The sequence below is a fragment of the Amaranthus tricolor genome, chromosome 7 (assembly GCF_026212465.1).
Source record: "Amaranthus tricolor cultivar Red isolate AtriRed21 chromosome 7, ASM2621246v1, whole genome shotgun sequence".
Taxonomy (NCBI): Eukaryota; Viridiplantae; Streptophyta; class Magnoliopsida; order Caryophyllales; family Amaranthaceae; genus Amaranthus; species Amaranthus tricolor.
In genome coordinates, this window is record NC_080053.1 from 7,131,766 (window position 1) to 7,159,174 (window position 27,409).

A 27,409-nucleotide genomic window follows, 5' to 3' on the forward strand; every position below is an offset into this window, starting at 1 on the left:
ATACTATAGGTTTTATACGACATTCCGAGGGAAACACGCCCTCTGAGAAGTGGAGAGATGCGCAAATTAAAAGACAAGATTGCCGCGTATCTTGCTAATTTTTGTCCTTGATAAATTGTAATTAGTATAGATTTTTTAGGACTTTAATGTATATTATTATATATATATATATATATATATATATATATATATATATATATATATATATATATATATATATATATATATATATATATATATATATGTACGTATATAATATTATATTATATATACGATCGAGAGTTTTTTATTACAAAGAGATTATTGGTGATTATTTGTGATTATTATTGGATTAATCATTGTTATTACATTGTACATTATTATTGGATTATTATCAGTATAAAACGAAAAAAGAAAAAAAAATAATAACTATTTGCTGCGGTCAGCCCCCAAAACCGCAGCAAATAAGTGGTGATTATTTGTTGCGGTTTTGGGGGCTGACCGCAGCAAAGACTGCCCTTTTTTGCTGCGGTGTTAAACCGCAGCATTTAAAATAGGCCATTTGCTGCTATCACTATTGCTTGGGGCCAAAATCGCAGCAAATAATGGCCAAAAAACCGCAGCAAATGAAGTTTTTTCCACTAGTGTTTGCTCCCTATATTTTTCCATCAGTCTCCTCAAAACATGAATTGCCTCAATGGTTGACTTTCCTGGCATAAAACCTAAAGCACATAATATAACTTAAACCACATAACATATATGACTACACCAAATAACCTAAAGACCTACAGGACATAATATAAACTCCTACAACACATAACATAAATACCTACAGCAAATAACCTAAATATTTACAACACATTTCAAAAATACCTACAATACATAACAAAAACACCTACAACAAATAATGTAAACCCTTACAGCAAATAACCTAAACAACAACAGCACATAACACCTACTTGACAACCTTAGCAAGTTAAAAATACCTACTTGGCGTACTGTGAATTCCTACTTGACGTATCCTAAATGTCTACTTGTGTTATCCTAAACTCCTACCGAGTAAGCTTGCAGTTATACTATATTTTCCGTTTTTTTATTTTTAATTAATCTAATGTGCCAACGCGACCTTCTCTTTAAAAGACAGTCTCTCATAACAATTTCTGTTAGAGATATTAATAACTAATGCACATTACATATGTGAAAATATGAAGTACCTATTAGCAACTATTTATCATCAACAATCGAAATAAATTATAAAATAAGCTTTTTTAACAAAAAAAAAATTGCCAAAATAAGCGTTTTCGTGTCCGAGCCTTTGTTTTTACTAATAGCGAACAAGAGAAAAAAATTACTTTGTTTGTTGTTAGTATCAAAGAACAAAGAGGGACAATGTCATAACGTTGAACAGACAAAAAATAATAGTTTCTTCGCTATTAGTAATAGCAAACAAACTTTATTTTAAATTTTTTTTGGCCTTTCAAACGTTATGACATTGTCTCTCTTTGTTCGTTGTTAGTAACAGCGAACAAAATAATTTTTTTTCTCTTGTTTACTGTTAGTAACAGCGAACAACCTGACATTAGACTCCGACACAAAAACGCTTATTTGGTAATTAAAATTTCTCGAATCTTATTTGTAAAATATTTTTTATAAAAAAGCTTATTTCATTGAATCTTTCGCTACAATCACTCACAATTTATTTTGGTTTATTGTAGGGAAATCACGCTTTGCATTCTTACAATTCAAGTGTAAATGATTATTTTTGACAAATTCTTTATTAAAACCGTCTTACCGTGAGAAAGTTTAATAAAGGCTGACCCAATTATAATTTCTTAAAATTTAATGAAAAAAGCTTTTTTTTTTGGTAACTACTATATGAATTTAACTTTAAGTTGTTTATATGGGCTCGTCTTACGGTGAGACAGTCTCATACATGCATACGAATTAATTGCTTCAGTCAAACTTTGGATTTAACTATTAAGAGGTAGGGAGAATATGAGGAGAAAAGTAGTATAAACTTATATCAGTTTGTCTTAGCTTCTATTACATTGTTTCAGCATTCAAGATCTTGCACATATATATAGTGCAAGATGTTGTAAGGAGACAAATATATTACTATTGAAAGAGATAAAAACCCACAAATCTATGAATCCCACAAATCTATGCATTCAGGGTATTGTTCCATCACAACACTCCCCCTTGAATGCATTACATATATGTGGAAATTTTATTATGACATTCATAATCCTAAAACTGTCTCATTAAAAACCTTTATCAGGAAAAACCCTGTGGGAAAAAAAAACTGATCAAAGGAAAAAAGAGTACAGTGAGCATATTTCTCCCCCTGAAGTTAACATATATCTCGAAAATGGCACAACCCAATCTTGCGTACCAAATACTCGAATTGCTTTGACGGTAGTGACTTTGTGAACAAATCCGCGGGGTTTTCACAGGATTGAATTTCTTGGACTTTCATCTTTTTATCTCTCTGTAAATCGTGTGCGAAGAATAATTTTGGTGACAAATGTTTTGTTCTGTCTCCCTTGATGTATCCTTCTCTGACTTGGTTGATACATGCATCATTATCTTCATACACTGTAGTTGGTGCCCTAGTTGTATCGTTTAAACCACAATCCTTTTGGAGTTGGCCGATCATGGATCTCAACCATACACACTCTCGGCTGGCTTCATATAAAGCTATCAGTTCTGCATGATTTAAGGATGTAGCCGTTAGAGTTTGTTTTGTTGATTTCCAAGATATTGCGGTTCCTGCATATGTAAATACATATCCAGTTTGTGACTTGGCCGTATGTGGATTAGATAGATACCCTGCATCAGCATACCCAGTGAGTATGGTATCATTTCCTGACCTGAAAAACAATCCAAGGTCTACAGTTTCCTTTAGGTATCGAAGCAGATGTTTTATCCCATTCCAATGTCTTTCTGTTGGTGCATTACTATACCTAGCTAATAAATTTACAGAAAATGCTATATCAGGTCTTGTATTATTTTCTAAGTACATTAAAGCACCAATGGCACTCAAGTATGGCACTTCCGGGCCTAAAATTTCTTCGTCTTCTTCTTGTGGACGGAATGGGTCATCTTTTATATTTAGTGATCGTATCACCATTGGGGAACTTAGTGGATGAGCCTTGTCCATGTAAAATCGTTTCAAAACTTTCTCAGTACAATTGCTCTGATGGACAAAAATTCCACTTTTCAAATGTTCAATTTGTAGACTAAGACAGAATTTAGTTTTTCCCAAATTCTTCATCTCAAATTCTCTCATCAAATATTTAGCTGTTATCTCAATTTCTCTTGGGGTTCCAATCAAATTTAAGTCATCTACATACACAGCAATTATTGCGAAACCTACTTGAGATCGTTTGATGAATACACATGGGCTAATTTGGTCGTTTTTGAATCCTGCTTTCATAAGATATTCACTCAAACGATTATACCACATTCGCCCAGATTGCTTTAACCCATACAATGATTTCTTTAATTTTATAGAAAACATTTCTGTGGGTACATTTTTTATTGGTAAGTTTACCCCTTCAGGGACCTTCATATAGATGTCTGTGTCGAGTGACCCATATAAATATGCAGTTACGACATCCATCAATCTCATATGTAGGGATTGAGAAACTGTTAAACTTACCAAAAATCTAAGTGTGGTTGCATCAACTACTGGGGAATAGGTTTCTTCATAATCAACTCCTGGCATTTGAGAAAAACCTTGAGCTACAAGTCTTGCCTTGTATCTAACAATTTCATTTTTCTCATTTCTTTTTCTTACAAATACCCATTTGAAGCCTACGGGTTTTATGCCGTTTGGAGTTTGTGAAATTTGCCCAAAAACTTCCCTTTTTTCTAATGATTTTAATTCTGCCTCAATTGCTTCTTTCCATCTTGGCCAATCAGATCTTTTTCTGCATTCATTTATCGATATTGGCTCAAGATTGTTTTCATTATTTATTATTTCAATAGCTATGGAATAAGCAAAGGATTCATTTGGAATGATCCTTTTTCGATTCCATTTTTTCTTGGAGAAAATATAATTCATTGAGATTTCATAATTTTCATCCTTTTCATTATCGGAAATGTCTTGATTTTCTCCTTTATTTTCATTTTCATTTTGAATATTATTTTGTGCACCTTCTAGTTTTCTCAATTTTCTTGGTTTTAAGTCTTTTGAACCAAGTGGCCTTCCACGCTTTCTTTGCACAACAATTTCATCACTTTTTGCTTTTTCATCAGGAATTTCTATTCGAGCTGGAGTATTTGCTGCTGGTATATGTGATTTTGTAACTCCCTTAGTATCTGTGAATGCATCAGGTAATTGGTTAGCAACACTTTGAAGGTGAACAATTCGTTGTACTTCTTGTTCACATGATTTTGTTTTTGGATCTAAATATTCTAAATGTGTTGCTTTCCAAATAAGTTCCATATTTCTTTTCTGTAAGTCCACATTCTCTCCCTCTAAGGATGGGAATATTGTCTCATTAAAATGGCAATCAGCAAATCTAGCTTGAAATTGATCACCAGTTAATGGTTCAAGATATCGAATAATTGATGGAGATTCAAAACCGACATATATTCCCATTCTTCTTTGTGGACCCATTTTTGTACGTTGAGGGGGAGCAATGGGCACATATACAACGCATCCAAAGATTTTCAAATGTGAAAAATTTGGTTCACGACCAGCTACTAATTGCATTAGCGAATATTTGTGATAAGCTGTAGGTCTTAGCCTAATCAATGATGCTGCATGTAATATTGCATAACCCCAGGCCGATGATGGTAAGTTTGATTTCATTAGCAGTGGTCTTGCAATTAATTGCAATCTCTTAATTAAAGATTCAGCAAGACCATTTTATGTGTGAACATGTGGCACAGGGTGTTCTACTTTAATTCCAATTGACATGCAATAATCATTAAAAGTTTGAGATGTGAATTCGCCAGCATTGTCCAATCTAATACTTTTTATTGTATAATCAGGAAAATGACTTTTCAATGTGATGATTTGTGCAAGTAGTTTTGCAAATGCATTGTTTCTACTTGATAGAAGGCTTACATGTGACCATCTTGTGGAAGCATCTATTAAGACCATGAAGTACCTAAAAGGTCCACATGGTGGATTAATTGGACCACATATATCTCCTTGAATTCTTTCAAGAAATATAGGAGATTCATTAACAATCTTATTTACTGATGGTCTAGTAATAAATTTATCAAGAGAACAAGAGGTGCATAAGAGCTCATTCGACTGGGGAATCTTAATATTTCTTAGTGGGTGCCCGACTGAACTTTCTATTATTTTATACATCATCCCAGTGCCAGGATGACCTAAGCGGTCATGCCATAAAGTGAATAGCTCCTTATTGTCTAATCTTATCATATTTATTTCAATCGGGCGGATATGGGTGAGATACAACCCTGATGAATATGCTGGCATCCTTTCAAGGATAATTTTCGTTCATTTCTTTCTGCTGTAAGGCATAAGAATTATTTTTCATTTATACTTTTGGTTTCCATATGGTAACCATTTTGTCTTATTGCCTTGAAACTGATAAGATTTCTTCGAGATTTACTCGAGTATAGTGCATCATTTATTTCTAATTTTGTCTCCATAGGGAGTATGATGCATGCTTTTCCAGTGCCTTCGATTAATTTTGTTGTTCCTGATATGGTATTGACATTTACCTCAAGCAATGTTAGGTTTGAAAAATATTCTCGATTTTTCAATATCGTATGTGTTGCTCCACTGTCCAGGAGGCAAGGAAATGTTGATCCATTTACTGACATTTTCTTTTCTAAGATAAGAAAAAAAAATTATATTATTAATATAAAGCTAGAATACTGAATACAAAAACATAAGTAGAGAATTACAACTTAAAATGAAAAACAAGTTAGACTAACAGAAAAATGCATCTAGTCATCTCAAAAGATGTAATTATCTTCTTCTTGGGGATCAAGTTTGTGGAGGTTCACATCCTCAGCAAAGAAATCGGAGACATCTAAGGTGGGCCCAGATGTACTTGCTTTATTTACAAAATTTGCTTCTGCCCCTTTTCCTTTGTTTTTCTGGGAAGCTTGATATAAATCCACTAAATGTTTGGCGGTACGACAAGTTCGCCCCCAATGTCCAGTCATGCCACATCTATTACATGTGCTTTTGTATTTCTGGACTTGTTTAAAATTATCATTTCGGGGGGGAAATATATTTCTTTCATAAACGTGGCTACGTCCACGGCCACGACTAAGTCCATGACCACGACCACGACCACGACTACGGCCATAGAAATTTCCTTGTTCGAAAGTATTCATGCCGCTCTTTTCGTGATATTTTCCACGACCTTTGCCTCTTATAAAATAGTTCCCACGACCTCGATGGCGCACATTCCTCTCAATCATATTTGTTTCATTAAAGGGCATAGTCCCAACCGGTCTCCTGTTGTGATTTTTCAATAATAGTTCATTATTTTGCTCCGCAACAAGAAGTGTTTTCAGCAATTCATGATATTTCCGGAAATGCCTTTCACGATATTGTTGTTATAACAAAATGCTATTTACATGAAAGGTTGATAATGTTTTTTCTATCATCTCTTCATCTGTTATTATTTGTCCACAATAGACTAATATTGATTTTTTCAGATGAAGGGCTGAATTATAATCACTAATTGATTTGAAATCTTGAAATCTTAACTATCGCCATTCATCTATGGCTTTTGGGAGAAGTACACTTTTATTATGGCCAAATCTTTCATTTAGCTCTTCCCAAAGTAATTTTGGGTCCTCATAATTGGTGTATTCATGTTTGAGACTGTCGGTTAAATGATGTCTCAAAATTGATGCAGCTTTTGCCTTATCTTCCTCAATTTTTATGGGATCTTTTTCAATACCCTTCCTTTGTCTGTGGGATTAAGTTCAATTATTGTGCATAATAAACTTTTTCCTTTTAAATATAATTTGACATCTGAAGCCCATTGTATAAAATTGTTTCCTGTTAATTCCAGGGCATTGAATTCTCTCTTTTTGAGATCAGCCATTATTTTCTACAATTGAGAAAATGACAAGGTTATTTATTAGAGATATTAAAGCATATTAGTCTTATCTCCCCCTGTTTTAATATCTCAAATATAATAAGCGTAATATAATCATAAATAAAATAAAATAGATAATATTAATAGATGATAAAACAGACAAAAAAAAAATAAATACATATTGCTAAACAAATGCAAGATTTATAATTTATTTTTGGATAATTAGGTACATCATTAATGCTACGAGTAATACAATTAAACCCATAATAATAAGAAATGCATCTAGTATTTTTACTTATATTGTCGGCAATTGGATTGATGTGGGTGTTTGTAGATGTATTATTTGCCATGGATGGTTGAAGGAAGAAGAAGATGAAGGAGAAAAAAAAATTTATTATGTTTGGGATAAGGTGTGAGTGGTGTGTGTGAGTTTGTGACGGTAGAAGTCCTTATTTATAGGGGGTAAAAAGGTAAAAATTTTATTTATTTATTTATTTATTGTTATTATTATTTTTTTTATTTTTTTTATTTTTTTATTTTATTTATTTATTTATTTATTTATTTATTTTTATTTTATTTTTTTTTTTTTAGAATCGAACCTTTGACGATTTACTTAAATTATAATTTTCGGACCACTCTGGCATTCATTCCAGGGTGATATTTTACAATTTAGAAAAGGATTTTATGTTATGTAGAAATAATGTGGTCATGTCTGCTAATAATCTGTGTTATAGGTAAATTAAGACAATTTATTATTATATTGTTAAACAAAATAGAATCAAATATTACTTAAATTATAATCGTTATTTATTATTATTTGAAGGTGAAATTAAATTTTATGAGTTTATTAAGTGATTATATAATTTATAGACTAAAATAACCAAATGCGTATGCACATAATATGATGACATGATCAGATAAATGGAAATAAAACCGTCCATAAAGGCGATAACAATGCTAAATTAACCAGTCCATAAAGGCGGTCATTACAAAATAATATTAGCCAGTCCATAAAGGCGGCTGCAAAAGTAAAAACGAACATAAAGATTAAATGACATTATTAAAATAAATTATTTTATGAGTCATTTAAATTTATCTTGCAACGTTTAGTACTTGCTCCTCCCTCATCATCTTTGGTTCTTTTAATTTATTACTTGATGAGGGTTTATTTTCAGCTGTTGTTGGAGCATTATTAGTTGGTTGCGTTGATGGATTATTTGTTGGCCGTACCGGTGGAATATTAGTTGGTGAGACTGGTGGATTATTAGTTGGTCGTACATGTGAATTACGAGTTGGTGGTACAGGTGGACCATTGGTATTATTGGGATTATTATGTCGGAGCTGATTTAAATCAGTTCTTGCTGGGTTTGTAGTGAAGGGTATGGAATTATGCTCAATTATAAAATATAAAAATGTGTTAGAAACACCTTGGATGATGATGTTGACACCATTTGATTGTTGGTCCATTTGTGGGTACCGATGAAGGAAAAAAAAATGCTTAATTAGGTTTTTAAAAATATTACCTTCTTGATTATTAAGGGTAGAGCTGGTGCTGATAACGTATTAAGAGGTAGGGAGAATATGAGGAGAAAAGTAGTATAAACTTATATCAGTTTGTCTTAGCTTCTATTACATTGTTTCAGCATTCAAGATCTTGCACATATATATAGTGCAAGATGTTGTAAGGAGACAAATATATTACTATTGAAAGAGATAGAAACCCACAAATCTATGAATCTCACAAATCTATGCATTCAGGGTATTGTTCCATCACAACATTAACAAAATTCTTCTGAAGTCTAGCTTTTTTAAAAAACGCAGCTTTATTTTCATGCAGTCTACAGCGATAATTTTGAACCCGTGCATAATTAGAAATTATAACTTATCATATAAACATGCATTAATTAAATGTTTAAAACCAGTTAAACAAAATCGATTTTCTTATTTTCTTGAATATAAGAATACGTGAAGCATAGCCTGATAAATAAGGCCAACAGTTGGTGAAAATTTGAAATGATTAAGACAAATTATTAATAAAATGAACCAAATAAGATAAGTTTCAAGTTATTTCTAAAAGTAAGCGTGAAATTCTCAAACCTGTAGTTTGAGGCTGTTCGCAGTTAGTAGTAAAAAAAACAAATAATTGTTCACAGTTACTTACTGCGAACAGCTTTAATTTTTTTTTTTACCTGTTCGCAGTTTGACCTGTTCACGGTGGAAGCTGTTGTGTGTATTTGTGGAGCTAGATGTTCGTAGTTACTAACTGCGAACAAGTCAAAAAAAGTCAAAGTTGTTCGCAGTGAATAGCTATTGTGTTTTTTTGACATATTTATAGTTACTAACTACAAACTGCCCGAAACCACAGATTTGAAAATTTCACGTTTACTTTTGAAAATAAGTTGAAACTTATCTTATTTGATTCATTTTGCTGATAATTTGTCTTAATCCTTTCAAATTTTCACACTTGACTCTGACATTATAGTTGTATAGTAAATAGTCACCATAATAATAAACGCCTAGCAAATAAAAGGTGTTCAAAATAAACCCGATAAGACGATGACTCGAGTGTTACCCAACGTTGTATCCGAATCCGATTTGACACGAATTCAAAAATGATTTACAATTATGTGAAAAACAATATAGATACAAAACTCAATTTCAAACCAACCCAAAATACCTAACCTGAAATCAATTCAATGACCCGAATAAACACTATAGTAGCAAATATATCATATCATATCATTGAACAAAAAATTCACCGATTAAAAAGGACTCCAAGAAACAGAATTCAAACCAACAAATTGTTCATAACAATAATATCAAAACACCACCAAATTGAAGATTTGGTCTGCAACACAAAGTTACACAACAAATAACAACACACAGACACATCAACAATTCATCAGACTATGAAAGAGTCCGGCAAACTACCAAATTTTCCAGCTAAGTAGTAGCAGCTCAATATTGAAAATTGAAGTAAACATAGGAAATAATAAAAATTTACTCCTCTTCAGACTCAGACTCGGCACTCTGGAGCCACTCGACAAAAGGCTTGACATGCTTCCAGATCGGGGCGCTCTGGTTGTTACCGGTTGTACCCTTCTTGTACCACTCAACTATGGCCTCTTCCTCCAGCACATCGGCATCATACAGATGCTTTAGAGCAATTGCCACCTCTTTGACAGCATCGGAACTTGCTTTACCACAGAAAGATTCAATGGCATGAAGCAAGACTTCCTGTGAACCATCAGCATAAGCTAGGGCAGCAACAACATAGTTCTTTTTCTTTATCACTTCTTTTGCAAAACCCTTCTGAACATCGCCAAAGAGAGCCTCAAACAGAGCATTTCCAACCTCTTGGGTTGTTCCAGAGCAGGAGGATAAGTGGTTTTTCAGCTGGCTTGCGGTCGATCCTGTCTTCAGGTATTCCTTCAAGTCCTTGACAAGAGTTTCATGTGAGTCAGCAGCAAGAGTGCCATTTGTTTCTTTGACCACGTGTTCTGGATTACAAGGTGGCGACTTCTTACGAGTAGAATTCTCCTCAGTCGAGAGTATAACCATGTCGGCTGTCACAGCACTTAGCTGCTCCTTTATCCTTTTCTGAGCTGCCTCCATAGATGTGTCAGTCTGCCATTGAACATCATCCTCGTCATCTTCTTCTTCAACGACTTGAACAGGTTCATTATCACCTGCCTGGCTTCCAGTAGGAGAATGTTCCTCATCAGACCCATGGTTCTTCTTCTTGATAGACTTAGATGCACCTTCTTTGGAAGACTTCTTTTGCTTCGATGCGTCCTTTTTCGTCAATTTCTTCTGCTCCTCGTCAGCAGCTTCCCCTTCCTTGAGACGCTCCTTTTCCGCCCTCCTCATAGCCTTCTTGTCCTTGGCTGATTTCTTCACTTCAGGTGGATTCTTAAGAATGAAGGTCGTGATCTTGTCCCTCATATCCACATCTGATACAAATCCACAAGCAGCACATTTCAATTGTATCATCTGAGTCTTGGTAATTAGAATTTCTGTCTCAGGATTGCCACACCCATAGCACTGAACATATTTCTTGATGAAAATTTCAAGAAGTCCAGCAAGTTTGCTTGTGTCATGAGCTCCATTGACAACTGAAGTTCCTGTCTTCTCATCAAATTTTGATTGAGCACCGAGCTCACAACCAAAGTATTTGGTGGTGTAGGCAGCAGGCCTAGCCAAAGCCTTAGCAATATCGACCATGTTGACTATGTTGGTTTTAATGCCATTTCCTCGACCTTCAATTTTTGTTATCATCTTTGGCATCTTATACCTGTAGAAGGCATCATCACGGTTTCCAGCACCAATGTTCTGCAATGCCATATTGCCCCCTGATGTTTGAGCTAGAGTCTGTTAAGAGGCAGTGGAAGCAAGGACTGATACTGGAAGGACAGAAAAGTGCATAAAATTGTAACCCCGATGATCAAGAGAATAACCCTTAATATTATCAATATGCATACAAGTTGTCTTTGCTGAGATATGACTATGCTTTTTTCTGGACGTGGGGCAATATTCTCCAAGCAAGCCAATTGATAACAAGAAGAAAGAGGCTCGTTCAGACATAAAAAAAGATTCAAACTCCACTTTTGCGAACTGCAGTTACAGCAGGGCAAACGCCAAGTCCTGCAAACAGCAAAAACAAAATAGGTAAGTTAAAATAATTAGGCATAGCTCAATTCGGTAATCAGCAATTTAACAAACTGATAACAGAGAGAATAAGAGAGATCCGCACATGAGCAAAGATAAAATATAAATTCATAGTCAGCATTGACACAGAAACATAAGAGGGAAACGTGCAAGCATATGAGCAAAGATGAAAATAACGATGACTATTGGAAACTATCATATCATGGCACACATTATCCTAAGACGGTAAGAACACGGAAACGCACAAAAACATAGCTCCAAATATGAAACCTTCCCGACTACGTAAATCATCCAAGCAAATCTTGCAGTACATAGGAACACCGTCCAATATCAATATTTCACAAGTTAACTACTAACTTCAACAAATGAGCAAAATCAATACCCAACAAACAAGAAAAAGCTAGCCCTAATTCAACATCCACAAACAATACACAGCAAATGAAACGATAAAGTAATTCAAACAGTAATTCCTAAAGCATAATCACAAAAAAAAAATCAACAAATAAAAGTGTGTACAACAAATGGACGCAGATCCAAAAAAACAATCAATTTAACATTAGAACCAAAAATACAAAAACATAATATATCAATATTTCACTAATTATTTGCTAACTCCAGCACCAACCAACATATGAATGAAGCGAAATGAATAAACTACGAACTTCAACTCCAAATGTGAACCCTAATTGAACAATGATTGATCAAAGAATGATTAATTAAACAACAAAGCAGAAAAAATCAACAAAAACACAAAGAGCTTCCTTCATCTAATCAGAACAAAAAATTAATTAACAACACCAACCGGCAAATTTATAAAACGATCAATAAACTATGAACAACCAAAAGGTAACCCTAAATGTTTAACGCTTATTCACACCCACAATCAATCCACAGCAAGAAAAATATTTCTATTGACTAAAGCAAGCAATGATCTATAAAGAAACATCATAATCATAAGCTAAAAATTCAACTAACCTACGATGTCGGTCAACTGATCGTAGATCAAAGAAAATCAATCGAACATGAGAACAAAAAAATAAAAATCGCAAACGATAAAAAAACAAATACAGATCTGAAATTCAAACAGCACCAAACAGATACTAAATTAGATGAATCGAGAAAGAAAATCTAGTACTTTGGAATGGAAATAAAGATAGAGAATACCAGTTAATCGGGAGAAGAGGAAAGAAGGTGAGATGATTGCAAGAAGTAACGTAGCGGCGGTACAAAAGCAAGGGTATTGTGTCCTTGTTTTCAGCTTTCGTCTTATTTATATCCAAGCATTTTCGATCTCTATACGTTTTGATTTTTTTTATGTGAATGATAAATTTTTAAGTCATGAAATAGAATGTGGTCACTTATTTTTTTTGTGGCCCATGACCCGTCTTTCCGGTACCCTACCCACATTTTAGAGAATTTTTTATGGCATGACCCGCTATTAACTATCAAGGATATAGATCTGCAAATCGGCAGGTCTGGTCAATCGGATCGGATTTTTTTAACACCCTTAGTCATTTATTTGTTTTCTATCAAATTTGTTTCATTGGTATATTTGTGCATATTAAGAACCAAAATAAAAATTAGATGACAATTAAAGAAAGAATTAATTACGAATTATAGCTTTAATATTTTATACTTTTGCGTTATAGCTTTGATTTTTTTTTTTTTTTTTGCAAATAACACTCTTCAAAGTAGCCTTTTGACCAGTAATCAAGCGAATTGACTGGTTCCGTACAATTTTAACTGTTGACCACACTTTTTAACTTTGACTTTCCATTTTTGTTTTTTATTATTTTTATTAGTTTTAATTTTTTTTTTCTTAATGAATCAACATTGTTGGACCAAGATTACATTTAATCTGAACCCCACAAAGATCTATATTATTCAAAAATAATGATTTATTAAACTATAATAATGCTACAGTTCTAGGGATTTCACCTGAAAATTGATTATTCAAAAGATTATTTGAAAATTAAACTGTAATAATCCTACTCGATACCGTGCATAGTATAGACACTAATACTTTCGCAGGTCAGACAAACAACCAAGCAGTGACCCATCAAGATCTCGACATACTAGCGCAGAATCTCACTAATGCCTTCACTAAAGAAATTCGCGCCATTGTAAGTGCCAATAACGATATTCCCCAACAGCTGGTATTAGCCAAAATTGCGACCCAAATCAAAAATCTCAAAGAAAGGATAGAGCCTAGTGAAGATGTCTCTACTCATCACAAATCTGATGATGGTGAAACTAAGATCTCTCGTTTAATCAAGAAAATAAGACAAGAAGAGAAAGATCGAAACTACACAAGAGTTTAAGCAAAAGTAAGTGGGAGGAACATGGTGAGTCTAAGTCAGAAACCCAAGATGCTAGAAAACACTTGGAAGAAAAGAAGGCAAAACAATTAGAAAATGTCCAATCGTTTATGGACAAGAAATGGTATGAGAGGAAGATGACGCGACATACTAGTTCTAGCCTCCCGGTGAGCCCCATCAAGACTCTACGGGACGAATTTAGCCAAGGTTCCACCTGCAATCAACCTACTAGTCGTCGTAAGACAACACACAGTAGGTTCCAAAGAAACAAACCAATACACGTCAGAGACATCATACAATTATCAATCAGGTTGAATACAAGTAAAATGTTCATCCTAGCATGCATAGGCTCTAATACATTTATTATTAATAAAACCCAACTTGTAACGTTGCCCGTCCTGTTCGGGTCGTTCAAGTATAAACCAATCCTTTTGGTGGAATACACTTGGGAGAGCTAATCCCAAGGAAAGCACTGACCTAAGACGTTGCTCGTCCTGTTCGGGTCGCCAAAGGCTAAAGTATGCATACCCCCATGGTGACCGTAATGATCCAAAACTGCCATGGGAACAATAATTGTAATAATCCAAACCAATACGTTAACCCCTTTGGGTAACATGATATAACCAAACGTCAACCCCTTTGGGTGACAAACACATAAATTCTCAATTTCCAATTAATTTCTTTCAAATTATTTGAGATGTCTAATCCTTATGTGAATTACAATGCCTCGATTAGAAATGAAACAGCACTACTTGCACAACCACAAAACAGTATGGTCTAAGCGTGTACCTCTAAGCGCTGCAAACAACAATGCTCAAGCACAACTGAAATTTCGCCCTCTTATAAATTGAGGTCCTAAATAACACACACACAAAATGATCACGTATTAGGACGTGTTTACACATTTAATCCACTCCATATGCCAAAATATCACTAAGACTAGATAATTTTTAATTGTTTACATCTAATTCCTAAAGGTTCCAAATTTCACATTCTGACCGGAAACTTTAAGGGCCATTTCGGACAGATTAGAAAATTCAAACGAAAAATCCGACTTCGCCATTGCGTTCGGAACGCGTCAATTACCTCTGGTACCAATTTTCGTAATTTCTAACATCCATTTACTATTTTTAATTATTTTAAGCGTTTAACGAGTTTTTTAACGCAACGGTGCACAAAACAACGGAAAACAACTAACGTTTCCGGGTCGGCACCTTTAAAGAGGCAGATCAACTACTGCCCGAATACATATACATATATTTTTTTATTCATCATTATTATTATTTTATATATACATCATCACCCCCTTTTCTATTAAATCTCATGACCAAAATAATTTTAGCAAGAACACATCCACAAAATCCTTTAAGAGACTTGAAATTTCATAAATTATGATAACTAAATTAAATACTGAATTCTCTCAGCAAATTAAATTTTGTAGAGAATTATAAAACCAAATCACCCCTTAAAAAAAATAAAGACATATATATATATATATATATATATATATATATATATATATATATATATATATATATATATATATATATATATATATATATATATATATATATATATATATATATATATATATATATATATATATATATATATATAAATATAACACAATCCTTCTAACAATCAAATTTTGCTAAAGGATTATTAAATCCTTGGATGACTACATAACTTAATCCATACCAACTTAATTTCTACTAACAAATTGAAATTTAGTTAGAGAAATTTAAACCATAAAAGAAATTTATTTGAATATCAACAAAACTCAATTCTTATAACAAATTTAAACTTTGTTAAAGAATATAAATCAAGAACATAACTTAATCCTTTTAACAAGATTAAGGTTTATTAAAGGATTGTTAAAGAAAATTACATAAAAATATACTCAATCCTCCTAAAAGTCATAAAATATCATTATACATAAAATATAATTCATCTTAGAAAACCTTGTATATAAAATCTACAATTAGCAATTCTATTAAACTTATCCCTTTGATCAAAAGGTTGAATGACAAAAACAAGAGAACAAATTTTTTTTTTTGTTTGTGAATGCCGAAAGCAAGGCACAAGGAAGAGAAAGAATTTTTCTGATTTTTTTTCTTTGTTCACTTGAGGTTTTGAAATGTGAGGAATACAAATGATGTTTAGGATTAATAGGAAAATTAAGGACCAACCTAATTAATCCTAATTACACCATTATGAGAGGAGTTACAGGACTCCTCCCATACCCTCCAAAACCGGCAGCCCCTCTACCTCCCTTCCATTATAAACTTTTTTTTTTAAATTAATTAAGTAATTATTATACTTTTGTTAAACCGCAAAGATACGTTACGCGATAACATCGTACGTGATAAAACTTGTTACCGTTAAAATTAAACTTACTTTATTTCTTATAATTAACTATATAAAATAGTATAATTTAATATTACTTATTTATTTTATTTTGTTATACTTTATTTTATTATATTTTACTTATTTCTAAACCCGATAAATTACGGGATGTTACAATTTCAAACTCATATCATAAGTTTGCATGGGTACTCTGTGAGTCATCCTATGACTCGTTTGGTAGTCAGCCTAGCGTCCGCGACATGTCCGGCAAGTGTAACACAATGGTATTGTGAACAATACGCGCTCAACATTGGTGAGCCGTTTAATCATGCACACAACATTTGTTGCGGCATGCGTACCCGCCATTTAGGCAAAAATATTTTTGTATATAATATATATCTTGTAATTTCAATAGCATTTGAAAAGTCAAAAACACTTTTCCATATGATAAACATCTTTTATTTGCAACATAGCAAAACATACTTTATTTGTAACATAGCAAAAATCAAATCATTCTTTCCCACATGGGTAGAACATGCTTAGCATAATCTTATCATCAAACGTAACCTTTGAATTATATTGGGGCATCACTAGCATGTATGGAAATGCATCGTAATAAAAAGTGATTAAAGTTCAATACGATTTTTCAAGGAAACCACTAAAATGTTTCGTTTCAATTCTTCTTAAAGTAAATATAACTTAAAAAAGTTTTGAAATTCATTCATAAAAACAAGATCAGAATATAGTTCATAAGTCTATAACATCATTATGACAGAAGATTTCATAAAACACTATTTTCTTAAATACGAGAGTGGTTTGCTGGTAATAAATCGATAATTGATTTACAAAATACATATTAATTCTTTAACAAGGCCCAAATTAATCAAGTCATTATAATACCTTATTTAAAATGAATTTAAGGTTGTCCCATCAGACTATAATTGGTTATGCCAATTTATAACGATTTTACGATTATTTTCGACAATTTAGGTATTTACAGTTATTTAATGAAGTCTTAAATCCGTAAAATCTTTAAACGATCTAAGTTAAACTTATTTTATACTATGAGGCAGTAGGTTATTGATACAATTATAAATTTTTGATATAAGTCAATTTTACTCAAATTTAATGATCATTATTAAATCTTTTAATAAATAAAAAATTTCTATTATTTGATAAATTAGAAAATAATTAATAATTAACTTAATAAAATTATAGCAGAGTTCTAGAAGTCATATAACACTTTTATTAGCCCATTTAAACTTATAAAAGTTATGTATGTATGTATTTTATTATTAAAGTTCGAATAAAATTAATATAAAAATTCTATGATGTTCCAAAAATTATTTTAAGGGATATAAAATTTTAAATAACCATTACAAATCACTTGGTGTATTTTTAATAATTAATGTCGTTATTTTTTTACTGATAAAACAAATATGATTTATTTAAGTCCATATATGGTCACGAAAATCCACATAAATTTTTTACATGTATCTACTGTTTATATTAGTGTCGCATATAAAATTTTCATGTCCAAAAGACGTCATTTAGCATTTCAACAAAATATTTCCAAACTTTTGCCAATTTTAGTTACTGTCCATATGAGTATGTTTTAAAATATTCAAGTCCATATGTCATTATTTGGTAATTTATTTATATTTTACTATTTCACAATTTACCGATAAACAATTTAACGATGACTCAAAAATCATAAAAAATTCCAAACTAAATATATTCTGGCCAAATCTTGTTGGAGACATTATAATATGGTTTTATTATTTTTTTTATGATCACGAGTTTATCTAATACCATGTTTCATAATAAGAGTATTTAACATCTTAAAATCCATTAAAATATCATTTTAACGAATAAATTTCAAGAAAAATATCTAACATATTTTCTTAACATATAGCTACTGGAAATTACTTTTAAAATGCATTTCAAATATTTTTCAAGTCCGTATAATCATTTCCTTCACAATTACTTTCACAAAGTAGTGTTAAACATGCCTTTAAAAATACAACAATTCATAAAAACAACATGCATGATGCCCACAATAATAATACATGTTATAAATCATTTATCATTCCATACTCAAATTTATCATTTTGATAACATTTTTCAAGATTCAAGAAATTCTCTTTGGGAATTTTATTTTTAAAAACAAGTTTATAGACAAATTTTCCCAACTTGTTCGTAAATCATTTAAAAATCACCCCATTAGACATACCTCGACTCCAAGCCTATATAAGCATTCCGTAAGCTCCTATGTGTTCTTAAAAGTGGTTCAACTTGGGGTCTTTGCTCTTCAAGTTTCAATTCCAACCGTTCAACTAAACACATTGCATTCATCCAAAATCAATAATAACTTTGGATTTCTAATATGCACTTAACTTTCTTAGTCAGGATTGTTAAACTAATACTTGGGATGATTTTAACATATTTGGAGTATACTTATCATGTTTAGCAACATACTTAATCAAGTCTCATAATTTTACTTAAATTCTTAAAGTAACAAAATTAATAAGTTTGTGGAAATACATTTTCTTAGTTTTCGATTTTTATAAATATATACAAGTGATGATTTTTATTCTTTTTAGTCATAAAATATATTTATATAACATACTTAATTTTATGGAAACGATTTCATACAAAAATCATTTTACGTTCACTTGTTCTAATATAAGTTGTAAAAATAAAGTTTGTAAACTTGAAATTAGAATATCTTGTAAGAATGCTCAAAAGTAGTATGGATGACGTATATTAAGATGAGTAATGTGTTTATGAAGTTTTTATGTTCATAAACTCCATATAAATACTCTTTTTATAAGTGTTTTTTAAGGAAATGAAAGTGTTTTTGTTGGAGGTAATTAGAGATGACCTTGTATGTATTTATATGAATATTTTGAGGAGTATATGATGATTTTATTAATCTGGACAACAGTTATTATGCACTAAACTGGGTGTTTTTCAAGTGGTTTTAGTGAGATTTTGAAGTAGAAAACATGTAGGGTTTGTAGAGGTTTTTGTGGAAGTTGTTTGAATGAGTTTGTGAGTGTATTAAGTGACAATTTTTGAGTGAAATGAAGATGATGGAAGGGCTGATTTTGTATAGAAAAATCAAATTCTTTAGCCCTTTTATTTGGTCTTTGCATGCATGTCATGATGCCTAATATAAATTAGAACAAAGGGGGTTCTTGGGCAGAGTTTTTAACTTGTGTATGTAATTGTACAAAGGGCTATAAGGGAGATTGGGGGCAACTATAGCATGGTTGGTTGGGGCTATATTTTGGGTGATATTTGTCCATCATTTGGTCTATTATAGTGTAGGAAATGTTTATCTAAGATAATTTAAAGTTTGAGTAAAAATTATTATACATGTAACAAGTTATGTAATTTGTATTTCATGTTGAAAATCACTTGTTTACATATATGAAATATTTAATTTACTTCCATCATGGTTAAATAATATGCTCAAGTAATAATTATAATTTTCTCGAGCTATTATGGGTAGAGTTGCTCAACTTTAAGTTTTACCTCCAAAGTTTTCGTTACTTGTTACGATTCATAATCACGTTACGAATTAAAAAGTTTGTAATCATCGTAGAAAATTTTCAAATTACTACCATCACTAATTAAATTATACTTAGTAACGAACAAATATATATAAAATAATTAGACGCTAAAACGACTAATGAAATGTCATTAATAATGCGACTGGTTCATTCTTTTACTAATTTAATCTTTCATTAGTGAACTTTAATTACATTCATTAATCATCCTTTAATAATAATTAGTTTTGTTCTTTATCAATTGTCTTTTGGTTCATTATTGGTGTTTCTTTTATTTAATTATTGTTTTTTCTTGAAAGTTTCAATACTATCATTTTCATTCATATTTAGTATTTTTCTTAAAGTTTGTGTTCATTTCTTCCACCATAAATCACTAAAAAAATCATATCTACGCACACTTATTTACCCACATTTAATTAAATGTGGACATAATATTTAATTTAGCCACCGCGACAGGGAAAATATGGTTACTTATAAGAGTAGTGGTGAAAAGCAAATAAAGACTAAAGAAGTAGAACCGTTTATATCAGTAGAAAAATTGAACAATTCATTTTCGTAACTTATTTGCTTCTGTCCTGCACTACTTTTGCCTCACTCATTTTTCTCCCTTGAATTTCTCTAACCTCCATTTTCCTTTAATTTCAGGCAAATCATTGGAAAATCGTTGATGATTCACACGAATTGATATCCATCTTATTAGGTTAGTTCGATTCCTTTAAAAAAAACATAAATTTTATTAATTTGGGTTGATTTTGTTTTTAAAAAACGGAATTGGATACAAGTCTAGGACTTATTTCTTCTCAGAATTGATTTTGTGGTTGATTTTGTTTTCTATTCCATCTCACGAGGTTTGTTCGATTCCAGTCTAATCCCTCTCTTGTTTCTTCTCGTCTTGTTGTTACCTCTTTGCAATCCTCTTTTTCCTTCATCTCTCGTTTATTCTCCCACGTTGCGGGTAATCTAGGGCTTGCATAACTTTGTTTGATATTGATTTTAGTATTTGGGTTTTTTAATAGTCTTTTACAGAATTGAGTTTGTTAATTTTGTTGCTAATAGTTGTTTTTACAATGTTGGTGTGTTTACTTGTATGTTTTGTTCTTTGTTTGATGAACTGATTTGTGGTTTGGGTTTTCTTCAAATTTATTATCCTTTGGGTTTTCTTCTTTAGGAAAGGCTGATTCAAGAATTTTTCAAAGGAATCTATTACTAATTGCTTTGCTGAATCTATTTTATTTGCTTCTGTATTAGGATAAAGAACATCTTTTTTTTGATTTTTGTAAATTATTCTTTAAATCTTATTATGATATTTTTTTTAATCCTATAAATAAGTAATGCCAATGTATGTTATTTTTTCTAATTACAATGCTCTTGTACTTGATAGTATTCTCATGTTGGTACTTCTTGAAAATCCATTGGCGATGCTTAATACCCAAATAATGATTCTATAGTCAACCTCCTAGATGCCTTTAGTAATGATATGCAAAATCTACAACCATCAATTTTGTTTCTTCTCTAAATTCCAAGATATTTATGTTTATCCACCAATCTTTCTTCCTTAGATTAAAAGCTTTAGTTGCAGAGATATTCATGTTCTTATAGAAGTATTAAGTTTGTTCAGCAAAATTGTATTCTTTAGCGGCTTAATTACAGTAATGCTTGTCAATGTGAGGTTTCTTGATTGATTATGAAAATTGTTTAGTTTAGAATTTTTCTGGGCAATTCATTAAACTGTGAGTTTATGATTGAAGTATGAATATTTTAAGGAAAATTCGAACTTCTTGATTATTAATTAGTGTGTGATTGAACATTGTGGATGTAATGTAGAGTTTTTATTTGTGTTAAAGAATCTTAGGCTTATAAGATATTCTACTTGTTTAGTGATTAGTAGTAATTTGCAGATTTAGTTTCATCTTCCTCAATCTACTTCAATTGTGATTTAAAAGATCTAACCTTGTTTTCTTTAATTTTTAGATGGTCATCCATAAATTTCAAACTTTGGCTGCTCATCATTCATCTACCATTCCTAGATAAAGTTTTAACTATTGCTCTTATCCATATAATATTGTTGGATTGTAAATGAGTAAGAAGTGGGTGTAATACATGACATTGGAGTATCATGTATGTGAACTAGAGTAGCTAAAGGATTACAACTCTAGGATGTGGTTGCAACTAGAATTAGTAGGCTATTGTTATGAAATTCTTTTGACATTCTTCTGGTTAACTATTACTTTTTGTTCATACTAACTCAATATCTTCAGAACTAGATACACAAACTCGAACTTCAAGTTGCTTTGACAATACTAGTCTAGTTGATGCATTATTTAACAGATACTTGGGTTTCAGAATTTATTATAGGCCGACAAGATTGTGAAATTGAACGTGAATAGGATGTAATCTCCAATTGGTAATAATAATAATAATAATAATAATAATAATAAAATAATTATAAACATTACTATAATAGAAATTAATAATGAAAAAATAATATATACATTACCCACGCTTATAAGTGTGGAAAAACAATTTATTGATCAATAAAAATGTACTTAATTTCCCCACGCTTATAAGTGAGGTTAATGTCCCCACGCTTATAAGTGTGGGTAGAAGTACATTTCCCCAAGTTTATAAGTGTGGTGGAATGTGAATTTTTCCATGCTTGATAAGCGTGGGTAGAATTTCCCCATAGAAATTGTCCCCACATTTATTTAAGCGTGGGTAATTACTTTAGCCTCATATAAAAGCGTGAGCAATAACATTCTTAAGCGTGGGAGGATGCAACTTTTTTTTGTAGTGAATAGTGAGTAGATCCATTTTCTAGGGTTAGGGTTTGAACCAATTATTTAAGTATGATTTGATTATTGAAAGTACCTATAAAATTAGGATTAAAGTGGTCAAATTGTGATGATAACCCCAAATTAAATATGCTTTGTTGGACTAATCAATAGAACTAGCGAGTGAGATAAGGATCAACTTTATGTCCCCATTATAATGTCGAATCTTGTTATTTACATGGGTTTTATAAATATTCCACTTGTTCTTACATTTTCTTGTCTCCGAGGTGTTTTAAGGTCATTTCAGGTATTTTCGGAGATTTCGAGATCAAGTAGCACGAGTTTGAGGCTTAGACACCGTAATCGAAGATGAGACACGCGTATCGAAGTTCAAGCATGCATTTTAAGTTATTCATTCGATCCCGCGAAGTTCAGAAGCCTTAAGATACTTCAAAGACACTCATTACAATGAATCAAGGCTAATTTGGCCAAATCATGCACCTATTCGGTTGAACGGATTGTCTACGCTCAAGAAAAGTTGCTCAATCTCACTGAAAAGGCCGAACTGAGGACCATTCGGTCGAATACCACCCCATTCGGGTGAATGGGTGGAAAACTTCGAGGAAACGTGCTCAAGACTTCCTGTAAAACCCCGAATGAGCTACATTCAGTTGAAAGTTATCCCATTCGGTCGAATCCCCCTTCCATTAGGCCGAATGGACCCCAAACTGCGCGTTTTTAATTTCCTTTGCAAGCTGTACTTCGTGGGTTATTTAGGGCTTTTATTCCCCGTTGTTCCTAGGTTATGTATACCCCCTATTTCTGAATGTAACCCTTATGCCCACTTTGAGAGACTCCCTCTCAACTTAGATTATCAATCTTTATTGCTTTCTCTTTCATTTATGCCCTAGTTTAGTTTAAGCTTTCCTTTATTGCATTCATTTACATTCAAGCTTTGTATCTTTAGATTTCTCTTGTTCTTTCCTTCAACCTTTTGGTTTATCTAAGTTTATTTCATCTTTATTGCTTTCTTGTCTTTCAATACTTTCATTTAATGCTTTTATCTGCTTTCTTTACATTTTCTTGAGTAGTTGCTTCATTTATTGCTTATTCTTTTTTTTTCGTTACTTGTTCTTCATTATTGCTTGGCATCATTTATTACTTTCTCCTTTGTTTCTTGTGGGTTTATTTATTTCTTGTTCTTTGAGCTTTCAATCATGCTTTCATTTACTTGCTTTGTCTTTGTTGTCTCTAACATGAGTGAGTAGTTCCCTTAGGGGTTGTGGTTTGGTGAAACCCTAGGTATGGTCTTGGTCTTCATGTGTTAGAATGGGGTTGTGGTTGTTGTTGATCGATTGATTGATATTCAGTTCGAATCTTGTCCTGCCACTGTTTAGGAGACGTAAGGCGATTATGGGTCGTTCGTGTGGCTTATAGAGTCACAAACTTGCACTTGTTATTTAGAGTGTCTCGATTGATTACTATTCGATCTCCCTTGACCTAGCTTTCCATGAATCCTTAGAAACCGACCTGGGGTGATCCTTACCATCCCGGTTTGTCTCTTATCGTTTATCGTTACCTTTATATTTGCTTGTTTATTTCTTTTTGTAATCTAGTCTATACACCTTTTCTATAGTCTAGTCTATACTGACCACTCTGCTCGTAAGTTTCTTTTTAATAAGAAGGATGCTAAAGCCCGACTAAACCAGTGGATTTTGTTGCTCCAAGAATTTGATTTGCAGATTGTTGATAAAAGGGAGCAGAGAACTCAGTGGCTGATCATCTGTCCAGAATTGTATTGGATGAGGTGTCTGGTACGTACGCCTGCCATTGATCATTCGTTCCCTGATGATTAAGTAATGGTTCTTGGAGATTCTGATGATTTTCCCTAGTTCGCCGAGATAGCGAACTATCTAGCTAGTGGTGTGCAACGCTCTGGGTTGAATGCATAACAAAGGAAGAAGTTCTACCATGATGTCTGCTACTACTTTTGGGATGACACGCTGTTGTTCAGGGCATGTGCAGATGGCATCCTTCGCCATTGCATACCTGAAGTGGAGGTACATTCTATCATTAGGTATTGTCCTCATCTACCAACGGTGGACATGTCACCTCTTCTAAGACCTCTACTAAGATTTTGCAATGTGGATTCTATTGGACACTCTTTTTAGGGATATGCAGGCATATGTTAAGATGTGTGATCGTTGTCAAAGAGTTGGCAATTTGCCTAAGTTTACTGACATGCCAATCCATCCCATTGTTGAGGTTGAGATTTTTGATGTTTGGGGTATTAATTTCCAGGGTCACTTTCCTTCCTCATTTGGAAACATGTATATACTTGTTGCTATTGACTATGTTTTCAAGTGGGTAGAGGCCATTGCTACAAAGACAAATGATGCTAGAGTGGTGACCAAGTTTTTCAAAAAGACAATCTTTCCCCGTTTTGGTTGCCCTTGAGCACTCATAAGTGATAATGCGACCCATTTTTATAGAGCTCAAGTTTGAAAGTCTTCTTAAGAAGTATGGTGTTATACACACGTATGCTTTACCTTACCATCCTCAAAGTAGTAGGCAAGTTGAGATTTCTAACCACGAGCTAAAACTTATTCTTGAGAAAACGATGCAAAAGTCTCACAAAAATTGGTCTGATAAGCTTGATGATGCCTTATAGGCTTATAAGACGGCTTTCATGACTCCACTTGGGACTACACCCTTCCGTTTGGTCTATAAGAAGCATTGTCATCTTCCAGTGGAACTTGAGCACAAAGCTCATTGGACGGTTAGGACCCTCAAGTTTGATCTTAAGAGTGCAGGTGAGAAGAGACTTCTTAACCTAAATGTGATTGATGAGATCTGCCTAGATGCGTATGAGATACCGTGCTTTACAAAGAGAAAACAAAAATATGGCACGATCAACACATCACTAGGCGAGAATTCGAAGTTAGTGAGAAAGTGTTGGTTTTCAATTTCCACCTTAAGTTCTTTCTAGGTAAGCTAAAATCTAGGTGGTCCGGAACATATACCGTTACTCAGGTGTTTCCTTATGAGTCTCTTGAAGAAACTGGAGCAAATGGATCATTAAGATCAATGGCCACCGGGTGAAGCACTACTTTGCGGGTGAGCCTCTTGGTGAGGAGGTAGTTATGATGTTTGAGACCTAATTGTGTAGGTTGAACTATGTCGAACTATAGAATTTAAACAAGCGCTTTGCGGGAGGCAACCTGTATTAGTTCATTTTTTCTCTTATCTTCATTTTCTTTAGTTATTTTATTGTTATTATGCTTTTATTGGTTTATGTAGTGTGAAGGTTATAAAAAATAGGAAAAAAAGGGGAAAATTGAAGTAATGAGGACAGCAGCTTAAAGTCGAGTCAGCTTTAAAGCTACAAAGAGGATCCACGAGTCGGCGATATGTTCTAGAACAAAGGATTTTGATTCGTAAAAAAAAGACGACTCGACTTCAGCTGAGAGATATGGAACGCCGACTTGGCGAAATGTTCTGGAAATTAATGTCAGACACAAACTATGAAGCCGACTCGACGGTGGGGAAAACATTTTGGAAGCTAACTCGTATTTTTAATTATCAGTAGATCTAAATCCCTTTTAAAGCTAAAGTAACGCCTCATTTCATCCCAATACTCTCATTTTCTGATTTCTCTTCTTATCTCTTCACCTTCAAAACTCTCTATCTCTGCTCAAATCCTCCATTCTCTCATCAAATTTAAAAGCCATAACCTAAATCTCCATCTTATTTCTTTTTCTACCTTATTTCGTACATTTATTTATCCATTTAGGTGTCAAAGAACTAATTTTTGGGGTAGATCTCATCCTTGCTTGGAGTTTTTGTGGGTTACTAGCAACAGTGTCACATTCACATCAATTAGAAGGTATAAATATCTATCCCTTGTTTTTTCCTTTTGATTTGTGATTCATATTGTTCCAATTTTATCGGTTGAGGTCATTTGTTAGCTTTGTGGTAATTGTTTTAGTGTGGTGTTGGTTTTGCATAGTCATTTTTGAGGATTTGTGGTGGTCATTTGTTTGTGATTAAAAATGAAAAATTTGTTTAAGTCTAAGAGAAGTAGCGCAGGGAAATCTTCCTCCTCTTAAAGGGAGGCAAGATTACCATCCCTACCACCCCCAAACCAACCTCAAAGAGCCTAAGACTCTACTTCTTCTAGCACCATGGGGTGTAAGCTCAACCCTAAGCAAGCCAAATATTTTGGCAAGCTAAGGGGAAGAGTATTACTCCCTGCAAATTTTGTGGAGCAAAATGACCTAGTGAGTCTTAGGTTATACAATGGTGTTCGAACTTTGTTAGAGAGAAGAGGGCTCCATGGGTTCAAGAAGGTCGCAGCCGATGTGTAACCACGTTTGACACTTGAGTTCTTTCGACCCTGACTTGTCATGAGTCTTCTGAGGGTCCCTACATTAGATTTAAAACCCTTAACATGATTTACACCATGACTTATTATGATGTTGCGAGGGCGTTTAATTGGGTAATTAGGGATGATGAATACATGGTCCCAAACGAGAGGGACATCATGGGTTTCTAGTTGGCTATCACGGCCAATAGAGCATACCATAGTTCGGTAATAAGATTAACCACGTTTATCATCTTGCGCTGCTACATTTTCAGGTTCCTCTTCATGACAATCTTTTGTTACGGAGAGCCTAGTGTGGGTTTTAAAGTCAGAGCTAGCCTGC

The 27,409-nt window shown here is 32.9% G+C and overlaps 2 protein-coding genes across 2 annotated transcripts; both read right to left on the reverse strand.

The window, feature by feature from the left end:
* Nucleotides 1-5,922: 5,922 nt before the first annotated feature.
* Nucleotides 5,923-6,396, reverse strand: LOC130818439 (uncharacterized). Its single transcript, XM_057684611.1, has 2 exons — nt 6,220-6,396; nt 5,923-6,165 (listed from the first exon to the last, which is right to left on the reverse strand). The coding sequence occupies exons 1-2, from the start codon at nt 6,394-6,396 to the stop codon at nt 5,923-5,925; spliced, it is 420 nt and encodes a 139-aa protein (XP_057540594.1).
* Nucleotides 6,397-9,740: 3,344 nt separating this feature from the next.
* On the reverse strand, nt 9,741-13,086 carry LOC130817546 (probable eukaryotic translation initiation factor 5-1). Its single transcript, XM_057683308.1, has 2 exons — nt 12,858-13,086; nt 9,741-11,669 (listed from the first exon to the last, which is right to left on the reverse strand). The coding sequence occupies exon 2, from the start codon at nt 11,367-11,369 to the stop codon at nt 10,026-10,028; it is 1,344 nt and encodes a 447-aa protein (XP_057539291.1). The 5' UTR covers nt 11,370-11,669; nt 12,858-13,086; the 3' UTR covers nt 9,741-10,025.
* Nucleotides 13,087-27,409: the final 14,323 nt, after the last annotated feature.

What these genes read in the sequence shown, in the direction of transcription:
- LOC130818439 (XM_057684611.1), bottom strand. Translation starts at nt 6,396, where the DNA reads ATGATTGAGAGGAATGTGCGCCATCGAGGTCGTGGGAACTATTTTATA. An exon ending in GTGGCCGTGGACGTAGCCAC is followed by an intron (nt 6,166 to 6,219) that starts GTTTATGAAAGA and finishes AAACAAGTCCAG; the next exon opens with AAATACAAAAGCACATGTAA.
- LOC130817546 (XM_057683308.1), bottom strand. Translation starts at nt 11,369, where the DNA reads ATGGCATTGCAGAACATTGGTGCTGGAAACCGTGATGATGCCTTCTAC.